Here is a 19107-nt window from a genome sequence, read left to right on the forward strand (position 1 = left end):
TCTGTGGGGAATGTATAGATGGCTTCCGTTCAGATGGGGTTCATTTCACAGATCACACAAACTTGTTGTTGGAAAACATGTTGGCTGTGTTGTATCATTTGTTTAAGTGAAACATTGTGCAATGTTGTTTTGTATTCCTTCATAAAACAAACGCCTGTTCATTGCATGTTATTGTGCATGCATTCCTTACACGCCAGTGGGTGTAAGTCTGTGGAATGTGTCTACGTTCTTTTGTTGCACTCTTGTAGTCTAGGATGTACATTCAAGGATCTGTGTTTCCAATGTGCAACTGGGCTACTGAGATAACAAGGATGTTGAATACATATTCACACTCGATCACACAGTGGACACACTTGAGGCGGTGATTGTGAGAGACAGACGCAAGACACATTATGACATTGTACTCATACTTGTTGTTTGATCACAATCAAGATAAGGAACGTTGTGTATTCTGTGTATTCGTAGGATTGTAAGTACAAGAATACACACCAACAGGAAATGTAGGCATATGTTGATCATTATTTTTCATTCTTTCTTTCTCTTTGCAATCTTCCCTTTCAACAGTGTTTTGTTGCACATCTTGAATTGGCTAACCTCTCTGTATCCTATGAACTGTATCACATTAACGGATTAGTAGAGATAGAAACCCCATGCCTAAAGTGGGTCACACCGTCTGGATCATGTATCCTTTATACTTATTCTAAATCAGAGTGAACATGTAGAACTAGTACCCAGACAGTATTTAGCTTGCTGCATCCAGCCGAGGAGAGCCTGCTTAGTTTGAAGCCAGCCACCACCAGGAGCTACTTTTGGCTCCCCTAGCCATCTGGTACCCTATCAAACTTGCATATGTCACATTAACTTTGAGTATTTGAAAATGTTCCTAAAGAAGAATCGGAACACATTTAAAGATACTGGATCATAACTAATGGCCTCTCCAGTGGAAGTTAGAATTGCGGTACATTGTGCATTGACTCCTGGTTCCCCAGCAGTAGCTCCTGCCTGCTGGGTGATGCCTGAAATCCAGAAGCTGGTTGCTAGCTCCTATTCATTCAATATTCATTGGATGTTGTACTCATTATCAGTGGAACGTTTGAAAAGAATCCACACACCCAAACCAAAAAGCAGATTGCAAAACATAAAATCCTAATAAAACAAATGAACGAAGTAAACAAGCAAAACATTGAGGAACACTTCTCACTATAGGTAGCATTCACTCACCCTTGCTAAACAGATTAACCAAGTCGGTATTAAGGCACTGCATTACCTTGCCTGAAAGAAGCTTAAAATAATCAAACCTGGGGCCCACAACAGTAACAAATGGTTTATTGAGGAACAAGCCTCCTTATAAAAGGGGAAACACAACCTAGAACATGAATGGAGAAAGTCAAAATCACCCCATGACAAAATTGGCATATAAAATATATTCTAGAGGCTATCACAGACCCAGTGACAGAAAAATCTTGTTTTAACGAAAATCGCATTTGTTGATTTTGTGTTATATTAATTTCATGTATAAAGTGCTGAACACCCGTAGGCAGTAAAACCCTAGGCGTTGAGTGTTGGTCGTTTGAGCTGTATCAATACAGCTGCCCTGCAAGGCACAGGGGTATTTTCTTGAGATACATGAATTGAATAGAGGGGGCCATGTTCACATATCCATTTGTGCAAAAAGGTCCCATCTGTTTCCTTTTCGTCATTTCCACCTTATATAGTTAAGAGTAAAACACAGGTGAAAACGCCTTTAGGCTTCGCTTTTCCAAGGCATTTGTGGACTAGTGTAAATGCCTCTTGCAATGAACCATTGTGGGTTGCCTTTGCAATGGATTCCTATGGAATCCGGCACCTTTTACTAGATGGCGGATTCCCATTGCTTTATAATCAGCATGACAATCGTTGGCTTGCAGCAAAGTGGATCGATACAAATGGCTGTAAAAGTGTACTGCCACTTTCACAGCCATTTCTGTTGGTCAAAAGGACCTAGAACATGTCAAGCACCCTTAGGCTCATCTTTAGCTGTCGACTCGTAATTCAAGGCAACATTGCATACAAGATTTTGTGAAAAATGCAACTTTGTATCTACTGCCTGGGTATTACATTCAGTGTCCTGTGTTGATAAAATGACAGTACTCCTGTGACCATACTCTGATTACTCTGATCCACATAGAGAGCCAAGCTTAGTTTATTAGGCATTTACCCTACTGCCGTTCCTCTTTCACCAAACACAAAGCAACACAATTTAGGATCTGGTTGTTAAATAATTGCCAAAGCCTCTTAAACCTATAAAGTTCCTGCTTTGGCCTTAGTCCATTGTTAAACCTGTTTGACAGAATGAGCCGCAGAGCATGTGCACAATTACAAAGACAACATGGGTTTGGGAGCTATGGAGTGGACAACGGAAAGAGTGAAGGAACTGCCGGTTGGCTTGCACAACAATATGCCAATACACCCTCTTGACATGGTAGATCTGCCAATTAGAATACACCTTCAATGGTATGGGCATCCCAGCACCACGCCAACATGTTTCAGCACTCCTAGCTCAAATTAGAGACTTTGAGCCACCCACACCCAACTTTAAACAAGCTCACCTACGCACCACCTTACTGCCTTTCCTTACCTAACTCCCACGGCGTGATTCCTATTCCCACTTTCTCCTACTGCCTCGTAACATACTCACAATCTTCCCACCACAGATCAATGGCGGTCATTACGAGTTGGGTGGTGTTACTGTTACCGCCACTTGGTTCGGCGGATTAACTGTTGGATTACAAGTGGCTGTGGTTGAGTAAGTCCCCATTTATTCAGAGTACATTGGACTCAATGGGGCATTTTCAGAAGAATTACTGTGGTGGTAATTACGCGCTGCTAATTATACCGACAATGGGGCCTCATTACATGGTAGGCGGTGGACCAAGGTGCTATTAGCACCTTGGTCCATGCCAGTAAAATACCGGCACCGCCTTGGTGGAAAGGGGAATTACCGCCCTATTCCAAGGTTGGCGGGGCGGTAATTCCCCCTTCCCCCATTGCCCTTCCCCATTCCCATTTTTGCCCCATATGGCTCTATGGGAATGGAGAAGGAGCTAAAATGGAGAAGGCGCTAATTACGGTGCCGCAAATTGCGGTACAGTAATTAGCACCCTGGTCCCTTTGCGGGTTGGTTTTTAACGCCTGCTAAAAACCTGCAAAGGGACCTCGTAGTAAGGCAGTAAGGGTTTACCGTACCGGTGCCCTTACCGGTACCGGTAAACCCTTACCGCACTACGTGTAATGAGGCCCAATGGGTAGAACATCCGCAGATTTACCTCCAGCTCATAGCTGGAGATGAATCCTCCAATTTCCACTGCATTATTGCACCGCCAAACTATGACTCTGGCTGTCCAGTAATGTGGCGGTAATGGTATTACCACCACATTTTTTACCACACTGCCCACTCGTATGTCTCAAAGCCCAAGCAAGTGCAAAATACCCACTAACCACTGGGACAAGCCTCAGAACCGCGATACCCCTGCAGTGCTAACAGGAGCATTATAAATGCCTTTTGACATTACATTGACCAAACATATGTCTTTTCCATCATTGCTCGAATGGCGGGCTGTCTTGCATGAGAAATCATATACACTGGACCAGGCCTTGAAAAGTGCACAATTGATCCTTTATTGGAAATGTCGCTGTTCAAAATGTCAAGGCTGCCGCTGGTCAAAGTAAATTTGTTTTGTTAACACACACGTTACCACCCTCTACACAACCAAAGCACCTTCTCTATATCAACAGCCACCTTTAAAGAATGAAAGAATGTTTCCATGCAGAATTTGAAGAAAAAAAAAAAAAAACACACGTATCCTTTCTGCAGCATTTTCTTCTTTGGGGGTGGGGGCATGTGTTTGTCTTCACTGACAGTGATTTGAGGGCCATGTGATTTGAATGATCTTCTCACGCCGTGCAGTGCAAGTTGCTCCACAGGCTCTATTTCCGGAATACATGTTTCTGCATCGGTTATTGAGAGCCAGACTGCTGGCCACTCTAAGTCATGACGTCGTTTTAGTTTCCACTGCACTAATGTCTCAGCTTCCAATGATCCCAAGAGGCTGGGGGTCCAGCAAATGTCCTCCCACCCTGAGTTGATGAGATTGGGTGATTACTTTGGCACTTAGCAGCATTGCAGCCCTGGTCATCCACCAAAGTCACGTTCAATCAGGCCTGTTTTCCGGGGAGAGCATCCTGGGAGAGCATCCCATGACTATCCCTGACACACTGTCGTCAATAACATAATGTCTCTATTTACAACACCTCCTCTGGTACACCTGTGCATCCTTAATTGCATGGCTCTTTTCGGTGCTACACACTTAGAGGGAAATCACAATTAGGGTCCGTTGAACATATCATAGCAAAGCCACCCCCTCACAAGTGAGTTTGCAGTTCCTATGGAAAGGAACTCTAATAGGAAATAATGTGATACTTGTTTAGGCAGTGTTCAGACATAAGCAGTACGTTGGAGCACTTGGCAACTCAATGAAACTTCACCTCCAAATTGATGGTGGAGGAAGGAGTGCGGAGCGGTGGCGGCTGGTGAGCGCAGCCTATGATCCGCTCAATAGCCATTCCCTCAAGTTCATCTGTGAACATATGCATAGTTGGACTTTCTACACAAAGGTCTATCACTTCAAGCAAGTCGCTATGAGCGGCACGTGGTCTTGGTCCTCACGGCGGCGGCGGCCCTCTGACCGACCAATAAATAGTCGCTTTAGATGCAGCTGGGAGCAGAACAGCACACAGTGCTCTAAAGCATTGTTGAGGCATGATCCTAGGTCTGCAGTTCTCCATTTTTGCTCTTCCACACCACCAGTGCCACCAAGAAGGGGAGGATGCAGATGGGGATGAAGATGAGCGTGTACAGGATGTCGTCGGGCGGGTCGTACAGCTCGTGCATGGCACAGCTGGCGAAGTACTGCTGATGCCCCATCAAGATGTGTCCCTCAGCTTGCTCATTGGGGTATGGATAGCAAAGCTTATCCGCCCAGAATTCAAGGCAATCTTGGAAATTGCTGTACGGCCTAGAAGAAGAAAACAATTTGACATTAAATGAAAGAGTGTATTTGCTCTTGCAAACTTTGTAATTCATTTTAAGAATGTTAAAAGTATCTGAAAAGTTGTAACAATGTATACACCCTCTTCTTCCAATGTTCCTCTGACACACTTCAGTATTAATACAAAATAAAGAAAAAATCGAGCTTTTATAACGTGCTTCATGCCTTTCAGGGCAGGACAGGGTGTGGAACCTGTGATGGTCCCCAGTGCCTTGCTTTTACGGCAAACACGTTACCGCAGAGGTGTCCTCCTAGAGTATTATTCTTCTTACTTGCCCACCTTCCCATGCCAGGATCTCCTGAGCTGCCCAATTAAACATTTGAGTCTTTAACAACCCAAAGCTACCTTTTTGCTCCTCTTTCTCTCTGAAGAACTTTACTTTCGCTCTTTAGGTTTACAATAGCATTGGAGAGAGCTAAAATGCCCATACATAAAATGCTTAGGATGTCTGTGAAACGGGGACCTTGCATGCTCACATAAGCCTCATCGCGCAGCTCCGAGGCCCTTGTCAAACATGGCTAGGAAACAGAGATAGCGCTAGAGCACACGTGCATAGACAGAGCAGAGACCACACTATGAGACACAGCACACAGACAGACAGAGCACATAGTGAGAGCGCACACACAGCTCACAGAAACAGGCAGAGCAAAAATACCAGGCAGAGAGGCAGAGCACATCCAGAGCACAGACACAGAGCAGAAAGACCAAGCAGAGAGGCAGAGCACACACAACACACACAGAGACAGAGCAAAAAGACCGAGCAGAGAGGGAGTGCACACACAACGCACAGAGACAGAGCAGAAAGACCAAGCAGAGAGGCAGAGCACACACAGCGCACAGAGACAGAGCAGAAATACCAAGCAGAGAGGCAGAGCACACACAGCACACAGAGACAGAGAGACAGAGCAAAAAGACCAAGCAGAGAGGCAGAGCACACCCAGCGCACAGAGACAGAGCAGAAAGACCAAGCAGAGAGGCAGACCACACACAGCACACAGAGACAGAGCAAAAAGACTGAGCAGAGAGGCAGAGTACACACAACGCACAGAGACAGAGCAGAACGACCAAGCAGAGAGGCAGAGCACACACAGCGCACAGAGACAGAGCAGAAATACCAAGCAGAGAGGCAGAGCACACACAACGCACAGAGAGACAGAGCAAAAAGACCGAGCAGAGAGGGAGAGCACACACAACGCACAGAGACAGAGCAGAAAGACCAAGCAGAGAGGCAGAGCACACACAGCGCACAGAGACAGAGCAGAAAGACCAAGCAGAGAGGCAGAGCACACACAGCGCACAGAGACAGAGCGACAGAGCAAAAAGACCAAGCAGAGAGGCAGAGCACACCCAGCGCACAGAGACAGAGCAGAAAGGCAGAGCACACACAGCACACAGAGACAGAGAGACAGAGCAAAACGACTGAGCAGAGAGGCAGATTACACACAACGCACAGAGACAGAGCAGAAAGACCAAGCAGAGAGGCAGAGCACACACAGCACACAGAGACAGAGAGACAGAGCAAAAAGACCAAGCAGAGAGGCAGAGCACACACAGCACACAGATACAGAGCAGAAACACCAAGCAGAGAGGTAGAGCACACAGAGACAGAGAGAGAGAGCAATAAGACCAAGCAGAGAGGCAGAGCACACCCAGCGCACAGAGACAGAGCAGAAAGACCAAGCAGAGAGTGAGAGCACGCACAGCGCACAGAGACTGAGCAGAAAGACCAAGCAGAGAGGCAGAGCACACACATCACACAGAGACAGAGGGACAGAGCAAACAGACCAAGCAGAGAGGCAGAGCACAAACAGACGCAAAGAGACAGAGCAAAAAGAACAAGCAGAGTGGCAGAGCACACACAGCACACAGAGACAGAGCAGAACGACCAAGTGGAAGAGCAGAGCACACACAGCGCACAGACACAGAGGGATGTACAAAGACACCAAGCAGAGAGGCAGAACACACAGCACACAGAAATAGAGATACAGCGCAAATAGACCAAGCAGAGAGGTAGCGCACATAAAAAGAGAGACCAAGCAAACTGACCAAGCAGAGGGACAGAGCACACACAGAGACAGAGCACACAGACAGAGCGATCATATAGAAAGACAGAGAAGACAGAGCACACTGAGTGCCCAGAGTGCATAGCGAAACAGAGCCGAGAGAGGGAGAGAGAGAGAAAGAGAGAGAGGGCGGGGAGTAAACACACAGGGACACGTATCACACACAGAAACAGAGTGCAGAAAGAAACAGAGTGCACCGAAAGGCAGGGAGCAAGAGAATGAGCAGACAGAGAAAATGAGAGAGCACACAAAGTAAAACAGAGAGACAGAGTGATAGAGCAAACAAGAAAACAGAGCACACCCAGTGATGATGCACACAGAGATGTTGCATGCAAAGAGGCAGAGGTCCCAGAGAGACCCAGCACACAGAGCGACCTTTAGATCAGCATATGATATGCTGGGTACAGCTGGTAACGTTTACTGCCCTGGAAACCCCCTAGTGTGTAATGCAGACTGACCCTTGAATTAGGGATCTACTATATTTGCCTGGGTTGTAAAAGACTTAACTAGTCTTTTTTTTAATTTTTTTAATTGTGGTGTGCATTTGGTTAATTAATAAAATCCTTAAGCACATAATAAACATTAAGAATTCATCATAAAAAGGAAGAAAAATACATCATAAATACACAGATTGATTTAGAATAATACATAATATAATTTAAAGATGACTTTCGTTACCTAGCAGCAAGAACATGATATCACCAAAGAGAGAAGCATTCAAATAGATTACATTACACAGAGGCCCTCATTCCAAATAAAAAAAGCAGAGGCACTGATTATAATAGATTCAGCACAGTATATTGAGTTCCAAAATTGGTCAGAAGTGATAAAATCCATACTGGGAACCAATGTATCATATCATTTTTCATACGATGTATATAAAGTCGCACAAACTGTGAGAATATGCCGACGAGGTTCAATAGATGATTTACATTAGCGACAATATCTTTCTTCATGAGGTATCCCAGTCCAGCCACCAATATACTCTTTAGTCTGGAGTATATTAAATCTCAGGTATATTATGAAACGTTTTAATTGCATACTGCATGCCTTGACTAAATAGGTATGAGGTTGATTATATCAAAATCCTTGGCTAGCAAACATGGCGTAATTTGTTTTCTGATGTAAATAGCAGAGACTTGAGTTTAACTGTCTTATTTTTCATTGCCCTACCAGCAGTAGAGAAAGAGATCAGATCTTCACTAATAAGCCCATTATCGCACAGATATTTCAATGTAGAGGCCTGTATTTCAGAGAAAAGGGGGCTGGTAGGCAAATGATGATATTGTTTAACAATCAGGCCCATCAGATGATTATGATGTAACATGGCTAAATAGAAAGAAAGTACAAATTAGCTTTGCTGAAGTAACCACATTGATCTAAGAGATGAGAGCCCAATCTCAAGCCCTCAGCACCTCCACCGGAACAGACGATGGCACGCCAGTAATAGAACGGAATAGTTTACCTTCCAAGATCTCAAGCCATCTTTACATTAGATTTGGAAAGTGCGTCAGCACTATATAATATACTGTGTAAAATGCTGGTCCTATATATGGATATTATTCCCTCAATGTTCTATCCACACTTATTACTTATGTATTTCTTTAGAACTAACCATTCCCTCAAAACCTTACTCACAATGAAATCACCATATGAAGATTGCTTAGGAGAAGCCTCAATAGGGCCCCCGAGATATGTATAATTGTCTACTACCTCCAAGGGTACATCATACAATTTCCAAACAAATTATTCTTACTCCTGGAGCGGGGGCACACAATAAGAATTTTGGTCTTTCCAATGTTCATTTGCAAGTTATTTTCTTTAGTGTATGCAGACAGCGCATTGATAGAGCACTGAAGTCCTATGGGGGTGTGGTCCAGCAGCACAGTGTCATCGGCATACCCAAGCCAAGCCACTGGCTCACACCCCAACTTTGGAGTAAACTTACGTGCAACTCCCAATGCCAAGGCAATGTCAGAAATGCATAAGTTATAATGAAGGGGGGCCAAGGCACATCCTTGCTTTAATCCCCTGTTTGTCAGTGTGGGATGCGTGGTTAGTCCCTCTTGGTTTAATCAGACCATAGCTAAAGTATCAGCATAAAGCATGTTAATAAAATGTAGGAGGCGCGGCTCAATGCCCCAGGTCTGAAGTTCCGCCTAGCTCGAGGCATGGTGTCGAAAGACTTGCTAAAGTCAAGTAAGCACAAATACCATTTCTTTGCTTTGGGGTGAGTTGCTTCAGACATAAGGCAGTGTATGGCACACATATTCAGATTAGTGGCGTGCTCCTTTCTAAAACTAGTTTGAAGTTTAAGTAGCCATTTTTCCTCAGCCCATTTATTTCATCTCTTAAGAAGCATCATAACAAACATCTTCTGAATGCTATCCATTATTGCAAGAAGCCTGTATTTGTCAGGATTACATCTATCTCTCTTCTTAAATATCAGGATAAGTATAGCCATCCGCCAACTATCAGGGACACTACCCATAATCAGAATATTATTAAAATGTTGTGTCAAGGCAGCAGCTCGAAACAAGGGGTTGGCCTTAATTACATCATTCGCTAGACCATCCAGTCCGGGCGCTCAGGATTTCTTAAGTCTCTTAATGAGTAGTAACACATCGTCTGTATCAAATGACAAAATCTCAACCGAGTAAGATGGCAAAGATCCAACAGGGTCAGGTGTAATGTTGGCATCATAATACAGAGTTTGTATCGCATAAATCCAGGTCGTACTTGAGATTGTGTTATCTTCCTGAGCTGTGATGTCCAGGCTGAAATAAATCTCCTAATTAATGACCAACATTTTCTGTTATCATTTCCCCCTATTAACTTGAAAAGAAGCATCCAGTTAGCATTATTCAATGAGACCTTAAGCGCCTTAAGCCAGTTTTTATAGCTTGTCGACAGATTTGACATTCTTCTTCTTTTTTTCAATCGCTAACATAGTCCTGTCTCTCTTTACCATAGCTCTTGCACGGCAATATTCCCTTCTTTTATTTTGTATTATGGTGTCAAAAGGACCATGACAAAGAGCACTGCCACTAGCTATACTTTTATCTAAAGGAAGCTGTTTGCCCAATGCCTTGATCATCCCACAAAAATCCCAACCATGGCATCCAAGCCAGACTAAGAGGGTAGATTCATTTCAGCAATATATTTGGTAAGCTTTTTTAGATTCCATTCTGTCCAGATAATACAGATACCTTGAGTGTTTATTGTGACCTTGTAACCAATACTTCTATCACAACTAGGCTTGTCCAAACATATAGACCATTTCAAGACTGCATGATCACTATGCCTAGTATGTTGTATAATTAGGTCACTACATCAAGAGCCAGTCTCATAATCAGCCAGAACATAATTAAGACAGGAATATGCTCTACCATTATCCCATGTGGTACGAGAGGTCGTAGCCAGATCACCAGTGGGATTTACGCAAAGCATATCAAATGATCCAATCAGCCTTCCCCAACCAGCACTTCTAGCAGCGTTTTTGGCACTTGCCTCAATATATGTATTGGGACTCAAAATGTCACCAATAAGAGCAGGGTGAGCATGCATTGTGGGAGAATTAAAATCCCCTGATAAAATTACTCTTCCCTTCGTGCAGTGTTCAAACCAGGTTAAAAGAAGTCTCTCAACAATATTCATCAGACCAATATGTCCTCCATCAGTCGAGGCACCATATACATTGTTTAAAAGTATTGGTACCCGAAGGCAATGGTGATCAGAAATGACTGCAGAGAGAATATTACGGTTAGTGGGTCCGATAGTGTATGGTGTCAAAGTAAATTGTCGTTGTACACCTATAGCTAGCCCTCCCCGCGGGACTGCCATGGGGTTGGCAAGTGGCCTGGATGACAAAGCATGTGAAACCCATCAATATAGAAACTCGAGTGAGCCAGGTTTCCTGTAGCATAAAAACCTCACATTCTGTGATAAAAGAATGACCCCACGGATGCATCAAAAATGAAAAATACCCACGAGTATTCCAACACAGGAAGTCTATATTGAGTTTACTATTGGTATATAATTGGCTACCGGCACTCAGCATATCAGGTTTTCACTGTATAACCTGCCTTTGCCCAGTACCAGTCTCTTAATGTTTTATAAGTGAGGCACATAGACAAGTCCTTTCTGTACTCAGTTTAGCACGAGAAACCAGACTCACTCGATTAACGTACGAGGCAGTAGTGCTATTTTGATGTAGAGGGCTAAATATGTGTTTTCTGCAAACTGTTAATACAAAGGCTGAAACTGCACTGGCTACCTGGCCCCCTCTGTGACCTTGGGCCCAGGACCAGCCATTTGCACACCTGCACTGCCTCCCTGGCAACCCCCACACTTGGGAACTGTATTCTGTATCCCTACAGTCCCCCACCAGCACTTATGTCTGCTCTTACCTTGCACTTGCCACCATCCGGCTGTTATTTATCCTAATATTCTACTATCCCATGTACTGCACTTTCCCCTCTCCCATGTACTGCACTTTGCCCCCTCCCTTCCCCCTCGCACTTTTCCCCTTCCCATGCACTTGCGCGATCTCAATTAAACCTGGCCTAGTAAGACCGTTATCTGTCTTCCCTCTGTTCCCCCTCCCTTGCCTCGTCGCGCCTCGAAACACCTGTGTATAGGCGCGTTATAAATACCATATCATATCATATCAAAGCCCATCCTATTAAGATCAGCATTACAGGTGCTCAATAAAGTAGAAATAACCGGTGAGAAAAATTCAATCAGGGCCAAGTTGGTGGTACTATATGGTGTAGAATGTTCTATATGGACCATATCTTCAGAAGTAATACCACCAAGTCTTGGAATTTTGTGCCAAAGTTCAAGAAGGAATGAACGATTAAGAAATGGACTCTCATCACTAGGATTGGCCTCTTCCAGTCTTACCCATTTCCCCAGGGAAAGGGACAAATCTTGTTCACCTTGAAGCGAGGCATTTGACCCATTAAGTATGTTTAGATGGGATGGGCAATCTTTGGGAAAAGGTACAGAGGAAGAAGGAAACACCCTCAACATGTAATCAGGTACATGTCCTTTGTGGTACAATTCCGGTATACTAGTAGCCTGCTTGTAACCATCAGTTGCTGACATTAGATTAGTGTTGTGATCATTGACCATCTTAATACCTAGACCCTATTGTTGAGATCTACTGTCAGTATTTAACAGAGGGGGAAAGAACAGAGGTAGGAAAGGAGGGGGATAGGATAGAAAAGATGTTTGAGGCACCACCCCTTCTTTCTGGTTTTGATGATTCACCACAAGGGCTAGCCAAGGCACCTGACATAATTAGTGGCCCCAAAGATTGCCAAGGCTGTAACATCATTTTAAGTTGTGGAGCCGGTAAGATTCCTGGGCAAAGCCATTTGTCCAAAGGCCCCCAAAGGGATACCTGTTTGAATATGCCATCACCTTGCTCAATCATAACGTTTTATCAGCAGGGACCCTGAGGTCAGAAACAGTAAATGAACAGGTCACAGCAGGAACAGTGAACTGTTTCTCAGTATGCACATTTTTGTATGTGAAATGCCCCGTACTGCAAAATGTATTCTTCTGGCATTTTGTTCTTTAGTTGTGCCCCTAACCCAGGGCAAAGTAACAGACAGATTGCCATGTAGGGCTACCACAGGAAACAAACCCGCCCCCGTAGGGAGGCCTTCGTCAGCCAAAATGTCAGGGGCCAAAATATCCAAAGGTTGTGATGCAGGCCCCTTAAAATGAGTAATACAGCATGAGGCCTCTTGGGAATTAAGAAGATTCGAAGCTTCAAGAGGTGGCTCGCTTGCTATATCCAAAGGTACATTCTGATGCGAGCCAATGCTACTGGCAAGAATAGCATCAACTATTTTAGCCAGAACGTATTTTTGCTCACGTTGTTCTTCAGTCATTACTGAGCAGAGCAGCATTAAATAATTCATTTTAGACAGCAAAGTCGTGTCACATGATGAGGGAGACAAAGCTTCTGCTGCTTCCGCAAAAGTGATGGTGGCCAAGAGCAAAGAGCTCTCATCCGTACTGAATAAATCTGATGAGTCAGAAGAAGAAGATAAAAGTCTTTGTAGAATAGGAGTCGCCGAAAATTGGGTGCCAATCATATTAGCAAGCCCCTGGGTGGGCGTGGGTAGCACTGGGCCACCCCCCAAAGGATGCCTCTGTAAACCGACACACATCTTGAGTAAAGATTGATCACTGTCAATGGTCGGCGACCCAAAAGAAACCTTTCAGCAAGTGTATTATTTTGAATTGCTGGAATAGGAAGATCAATACTCTCTTGAGTTTTTCATATGTACTGTGATGGCCGGAAGAAAAATACCTGAGATTTTCACGTGAGTGGCCATACTTGAGTCTTTCTTGTCTGTTTTCGGTGCCGGGGGATTACGTATCCCCAGGGGCGTTGCTAGGGCGGGGCTAAGGGGGCTGTAGCCCCTGATCATTTGGTTGTAGCCCCGGATAGAATCTCAGGAGCTACAGCCAAAACACTAGCTAGCCCCCAGTCCCAACAGTTCCGACATCAGCTTAGCCCCGGGTCTTTTCCAGACCTAGCAACTCCCCTGCGTATCCCACATACTTTCCTTTACCTTTTCCCTTTAATTGGGGCCAGGCTAAGAGCTCTTTTAGTGGCTGCGCTCTGTAGGGCATAATTCAGACTCTTCATGATCAGGGAGTAAGGTTAAATGCAGATATAAAAACTCACCAGCATACTCCCGATAGAGCCAGCCGCCAATGCAACGCTAGGCAATCAGTCCTCACCATTGCAGGGCCTAGAAAGCAAGCTCCGAGGAGTGAGAGGGAGCCTCAACAAACCTGCCCACACCTGAACACACTGAACACTTCCGCACTTTGCGTTGCTTCACGATCTCGCAGTTTTTTGGAAGTATTTTCCTTAAAGGCATAGGATACTTTTGTATAGGAAAACAGCAGCAAGTAAAAGCGACTTCACCGAAAGGAAGTGTAGAACACACTGAACACTTCCGTACATCATAAATAACATGTCTACATTTTATGAAGTACAATCTCATGTTTTTCACAATGTTAACGTGCAGAGGAAATATTATACTCTTCTGGTATTTTAATGGTATATTTATAGCCTTATAGAGCGAGGCATGGGTCATTATCACACGATAATTGTCTGCTGCCACGTTACTGTCTGAGGCGAAGACGCGAGCCATAAATTGGGGAGGGCTCATTATCGCAAGCAATAATGATTTGTCCTGCTCTCTGTAAGTCTATTAGCACATGGTGGTAGTAGCAATACATCGTTTGGAGTTTTTGTGTTGAAGTAAAATAAATGTTGCTTTAAGAATGAGTGAAGTAAACAGACAAGCTGAGATAGTACATTTAAATGTGGTTTTATTTTGTAGTATTTAAAAAACATTGTTGTCTTAATACGTTAAGAATTCTAATTACAACTTGATTGGACTGGAACAGGTTTATAATGAGGGTGCATTAAGTTTCATGTAAAAGTAAATGGTTTCTCTATAAGAAAGTGAAAGCATTTACCATTATTTTATCTTTCTCTTTTGTATGTTAAATAGCATGTTGCAGCAAAAAATAGGTCCTCCCAGAGATAAAGTGCCTTGTTGAAGCAGCATCTTGCCTGGAAATTGCCTTGTTATTTCTCTGTCTGCTTTTAAAGACAGAATGTTCAGACTGTAGTGAGTACCAGTAATTATTATACTGTACTGAAAATTAACCATTCTGATTGGCTGAGAGGATGTCAATAACAATTTACATGTGATAATAGTCTTAATTCACTTTCGTCTTCCTGTTGCTATAATTCTTACTCAACCTAATTACCTGTTTTTCTCTTTCCTGCAATGAATGCTAGAAAATTGAGGACTGAAAAAAGTTTATTTGTACATTAAGGGGATGAAACAAAGGTAAGGTTTTACATGCATAGAAATCTGCAAAGAAAGCACACTTCGCCTAAATTGTGCAACATTGGAGGTCTTGTGCACATTTCCTGACCCACTTACATCGAAGCTGTTTAGCTACAAATTAGTTGCATAATAAAGTATGTTGAAGCCCCTAATTAAATTGTGTGACTAGCTACCGAATGCACAAAATTGTGAGTGTCAACCAACAATTGTGTTGCTCTCCTCTAATGACACTCTGATACACGCCTGAGAGCCCATCCATGCAGCTCTGGTGTTGCATTTTGTGTGTTTAACATCCACAAAAACGTGTGCATTGATGAGACTTACTTTACACTTCCACAAGCGGCAGTCCATCTATTGTGAATCCTTAGTAATTCAAGAAATTATACATGTATATTAGACAAAAGGAACACTTACTTAATAAAGATTTCTGTACCCACTACTATGTCTCTTTGTCAATTTACAAGCATTATCTTTCCATTACTACTATACAAAGTCTTTCTTATACTTCATGGTCCTGTTATTTCAATTTCCCAATAAACACTGGTTGAGTTGAAAGAAAAAAAACATAAGTTATCAAAATCTTAATTGTTGTCAGCATTTAGTTAAAGAAATCAAGTTAGTATCTATTCAAAATGCCCATCCCTTCCCCTCATAAATTGTTGGCAATAGACAGGATAAAAAGTAATGGCTGGGAAAAACAATTGATGTTAAATCAAAACTATTGCTCTTTGCTGTAGTGGTCGAGTACAAGAGACTGTGCAGGGAAAGAATGCTCCAAGGCAGAATTGTGGTCATGAAGTGAAATCTAGTGATGCAGACACTGGAGAGAACTATATCTAATTACATTGACATGAATTTCCAAATCATTCTTTCCCAGAAAGACGTCAATCATTTATGATTTCTTATATTTCTTCAGATGTCCGACCTTTAGCTACTCTGTCTGATCACTAAGAACATATTTTGTGCTGTGGATAAAAAAAGACAACAGTGAACAGACAGATGTTCTCAATATTTATTTTCCTCACTATTGTTAACGTTAATGTTAAAGGATATTTGTACCACGCACTATCAGCACCGGAGTGGTACCCTAGTGCTCTGGGGGGTCTGAAAAAGAAAGGGGGTGGGGTGAGTTAGTCAGACCGAGCGGGAAAAGTGCAAGAGTGCAGTGATGTGCTGTTGGCAGCTTCAGTTCGGTTAGCACCATTCGCTGAGCTTAGGTGTGCTTTTCGGTTGGTAGCCGTCGTGTTCTGTTGTGCGAAGCTATGTGTGATTTGTTTTGTTGTTGCGGTGTAGTGAAGGTTGTGCGGTTTGCTTTGCTTTCAGGTAGTTGTTGTGTTTGGTTAGGGTTTGAGTGGCGTTTGCAGAAGGATGAGATTGTTAGTGACAGCTGTTATGGTTTTAATATAGATTCTGTGTAAACAAACAATTATAAATTAGATGTTCCCAGTGGTCCAGATAAGATTTGGAGGTTGGAGTATTTTACTCCCTATTTTTTAAAGTTTGGAGTAAAGTGATTTTTTAGGGAGTAAAAATAAAGTCCAATTCTCAATGGGAATATTTTATAAGCAGATAAAAATAGGATTTAACTGAAAAACGAAAATGCTTTTGTAATAATTATTTCTTTGTATTCAGTTATTCATGTACATTAAAAGATGCATGTTTACTTCTGATCAGGAAGTAATAGTAGTAGTAATTTCTTCCAATCATACTCTGTGCACTACTGGTATCAACATATGGAGCTGTGTGGGTGAAAGCAAGTGGACATGAATTTGGGTCTGTTTCGAATTAGTTTTACTCCTCATTTGTATTTTTTGGGAGTATTTGCCTATTTTGGGGAGTAAGGGGGTCCAATACACCCCTTATCTGTAGGGTTGGATGTTCCTTGTGGAGGACATTTTGAAGGCACATTCATGATTTGATTGACATAAATCTAGCCATGGGCTAGATGGAATCCACCCACCCGGTCCTAAGTAGCTGAGTGTGGCTTTTCTGAAAGCCATGTGGGTCCTGTGCCTGCTGGGCATAGAGACCCAAGTTTCTCCTTGCTGATAAGGCCGAAACATGTCTGGGGATGTGACCTAGCAGTTTGGGCTGGAGTGCCACTTTTGGAGTGTGACCAAGCTTGATTTGCATATGGTCTTTCCCCTTTTATAATGGCTTGGGCGATGAAGATTGAAGGTTTGGAGGGTTGCCCACAGCAATGCCTGATGTTAAGATTAATTCTAAACCTTCCAGCCATCACCACGTATATGTTTGGGCCGATTGTGCCGGTGACATTGCGCTACACCCTAGTATTTAAACAGTGTGTTTATTGGTCAATGATTTACACGGTCCAATACATTGGTGATTTTTATTGTTTTACTCAGTAACAGCCAACACATGTTTCGACACTAGTTCATCCTCAAGGCTGTTCAATATACGTTCAAAAGAGTAAAAAACATGTTGATCCTACACAGTTCACATTATGCAACAAATACATTCATATTACACAAAATAATGTGCATTCTTTATATAGGTTTTACATACCCATGATGGATCAATAGTTGGGTTGGGGAAGAGGAAAAGGAAACAGACAAGGGGTCATTCCTTTAACAAAATTGTCATATCATTTGACTGATAATATCAGTTGTGTTTCACAGTTTTATTGTACCCGTCTTGCCCCTATCACTTGTCCTTTATGATACACCAAATGTGCTGGGTGACCCGATACCCCTGGGTGAAAGCCTCAGTACCCCTTATGGAGCCATGCAAGTATGTGATTCGGTGTGTTAGGGTGTCACAGGAAGAAGTCAAGAAATAGTCTAATCAGGCATGTAGGTGGCTGTAATGTATTACCCATGCTTCAGTGCCAAGTCTCTTAGTGCCACTCATTGCTTTGCAGTTCACAGGACCTATTATTCTACTGTTTAGTAAATGTATTGGTCCTTACCAATTGTTGTAATTCAAGAATTGTCTCCTTAAGTAGTGCTCCTGTAATCTGCGTTTAAGGTCTTTGCCACTATACTTTCTTTATTGTGTAACCAATGCGGTACACTGAAATGGCAACAGGAAATAATTATATGCTATGAGGGCTTCTACACATGTCAAAAGATTAGATTGAAATTGTCATGATTCCCCAAGTGTGGCAAAAAGTCGCCTTCCTGTTTGGGGCTTGCAACGTTTATACTTGGTCTCTGGTGTTCATTCAGTGAAAGTGTTTACACATTGCCCAATCCTGTTCCTGTGGTTGTAATATCAAAGTAATATTTTTTAGAAAATATTGTTAGTAAACAATTGCGCAAGTTGGGCACTAGGTCATCAATATTCTCCATAGACCACAAGTGTACACATTTCTGTGAAAGTGACACTGATTCATGTAGGTATTGGCCAGGGAGTTGGTTAGTGCTCCTTAGCCTTACCTTGTTAGGTGTAAAACATCCATAGGTATAATTCCATGCCTTGCATCTGTTTTCCGCATGCAGCCACTATTTTGCATGACTTCTTTATTTAAGTTAACAACGTCCGTGTGACGTCACACGTTGGTGCGTATGACATCACCTTCGTATAGGTGAACTTCTTTATAGGTATTCATGTTTGATTTGTCTTTTTATGTTACACATTGGTTGAGGTGCGTTTAGTTTATTTTTGAGTGAAGGTGTATTTAGTTGAGGGTAGCTGTTTTGTTAGGTATGCATATCACTTATGAATTGTTTTTGACAAAGTATATTTGAAATATCTCTGTGCCAATACATTTTTTGTATTGTTTAAACTAAGTATTCAATGGTTGTCATAGATATTTTTATAGTACGTTTTTGTACCAATACAATTTGTCATATTTCATCTTTATATTGAACTTTTAGTACTCCATTGATGGGATTTTTAGTATAATACATGTGTAGTAACATGATGAATCGGATATGAATTGAATACTTTTGTGTCCAAATATGTGCTCATGATCTAACTGTCGATTGAAATTGAACATTGTATTAGCAGTGGACATTCTTGCTTACTTGCATTCTCTGTACAGATACACTGCTATCCTGGTCCTCTTTTTTGTCTCGATGTCTAAGCAAATTCTTAAT

General features: G+C 42.6%; 1 protein-coding gene across 1 annotated transcript in view; it reads right to left on the minus strand.

Annotated features, from left to right (window-relative positions):
- Positions 1-3633: 3633 nt before the first annotated feature.
- Positions 3634-19107, minus strand: part of RAMP2 (receptor activity modifying protein 2) — a 174714-nt gene continuing 159240 nt past the window's right edge. Inside the window, exon 4 of the mRNA XM_069634416.1 lies at positions 3634-5054. Coding sequence (XP_069490517.1) covers positions 4805-5054 — 250 coding nt within the window. The 3' untranslated portion in view covers positions 3634-4804. The remainder of the gene's footprint in view (positions 5055-19107) is intronic.

This window comes from Ambystoma mexicanum, chromosome 13, assembly GCF_040938575.1.
Source record: "Ambystoma mexicanum isolate Mex_15411 chromosome 13, UKY_AmexF1_1, whole genome shotgun sequence".
Taxonomy (NCBI): Eukaryota; Metazoa; Chordata; class Amphibia; order Caudata; family Ambystomatidae; genus Ambystoma; species Ambystoma mexicanum.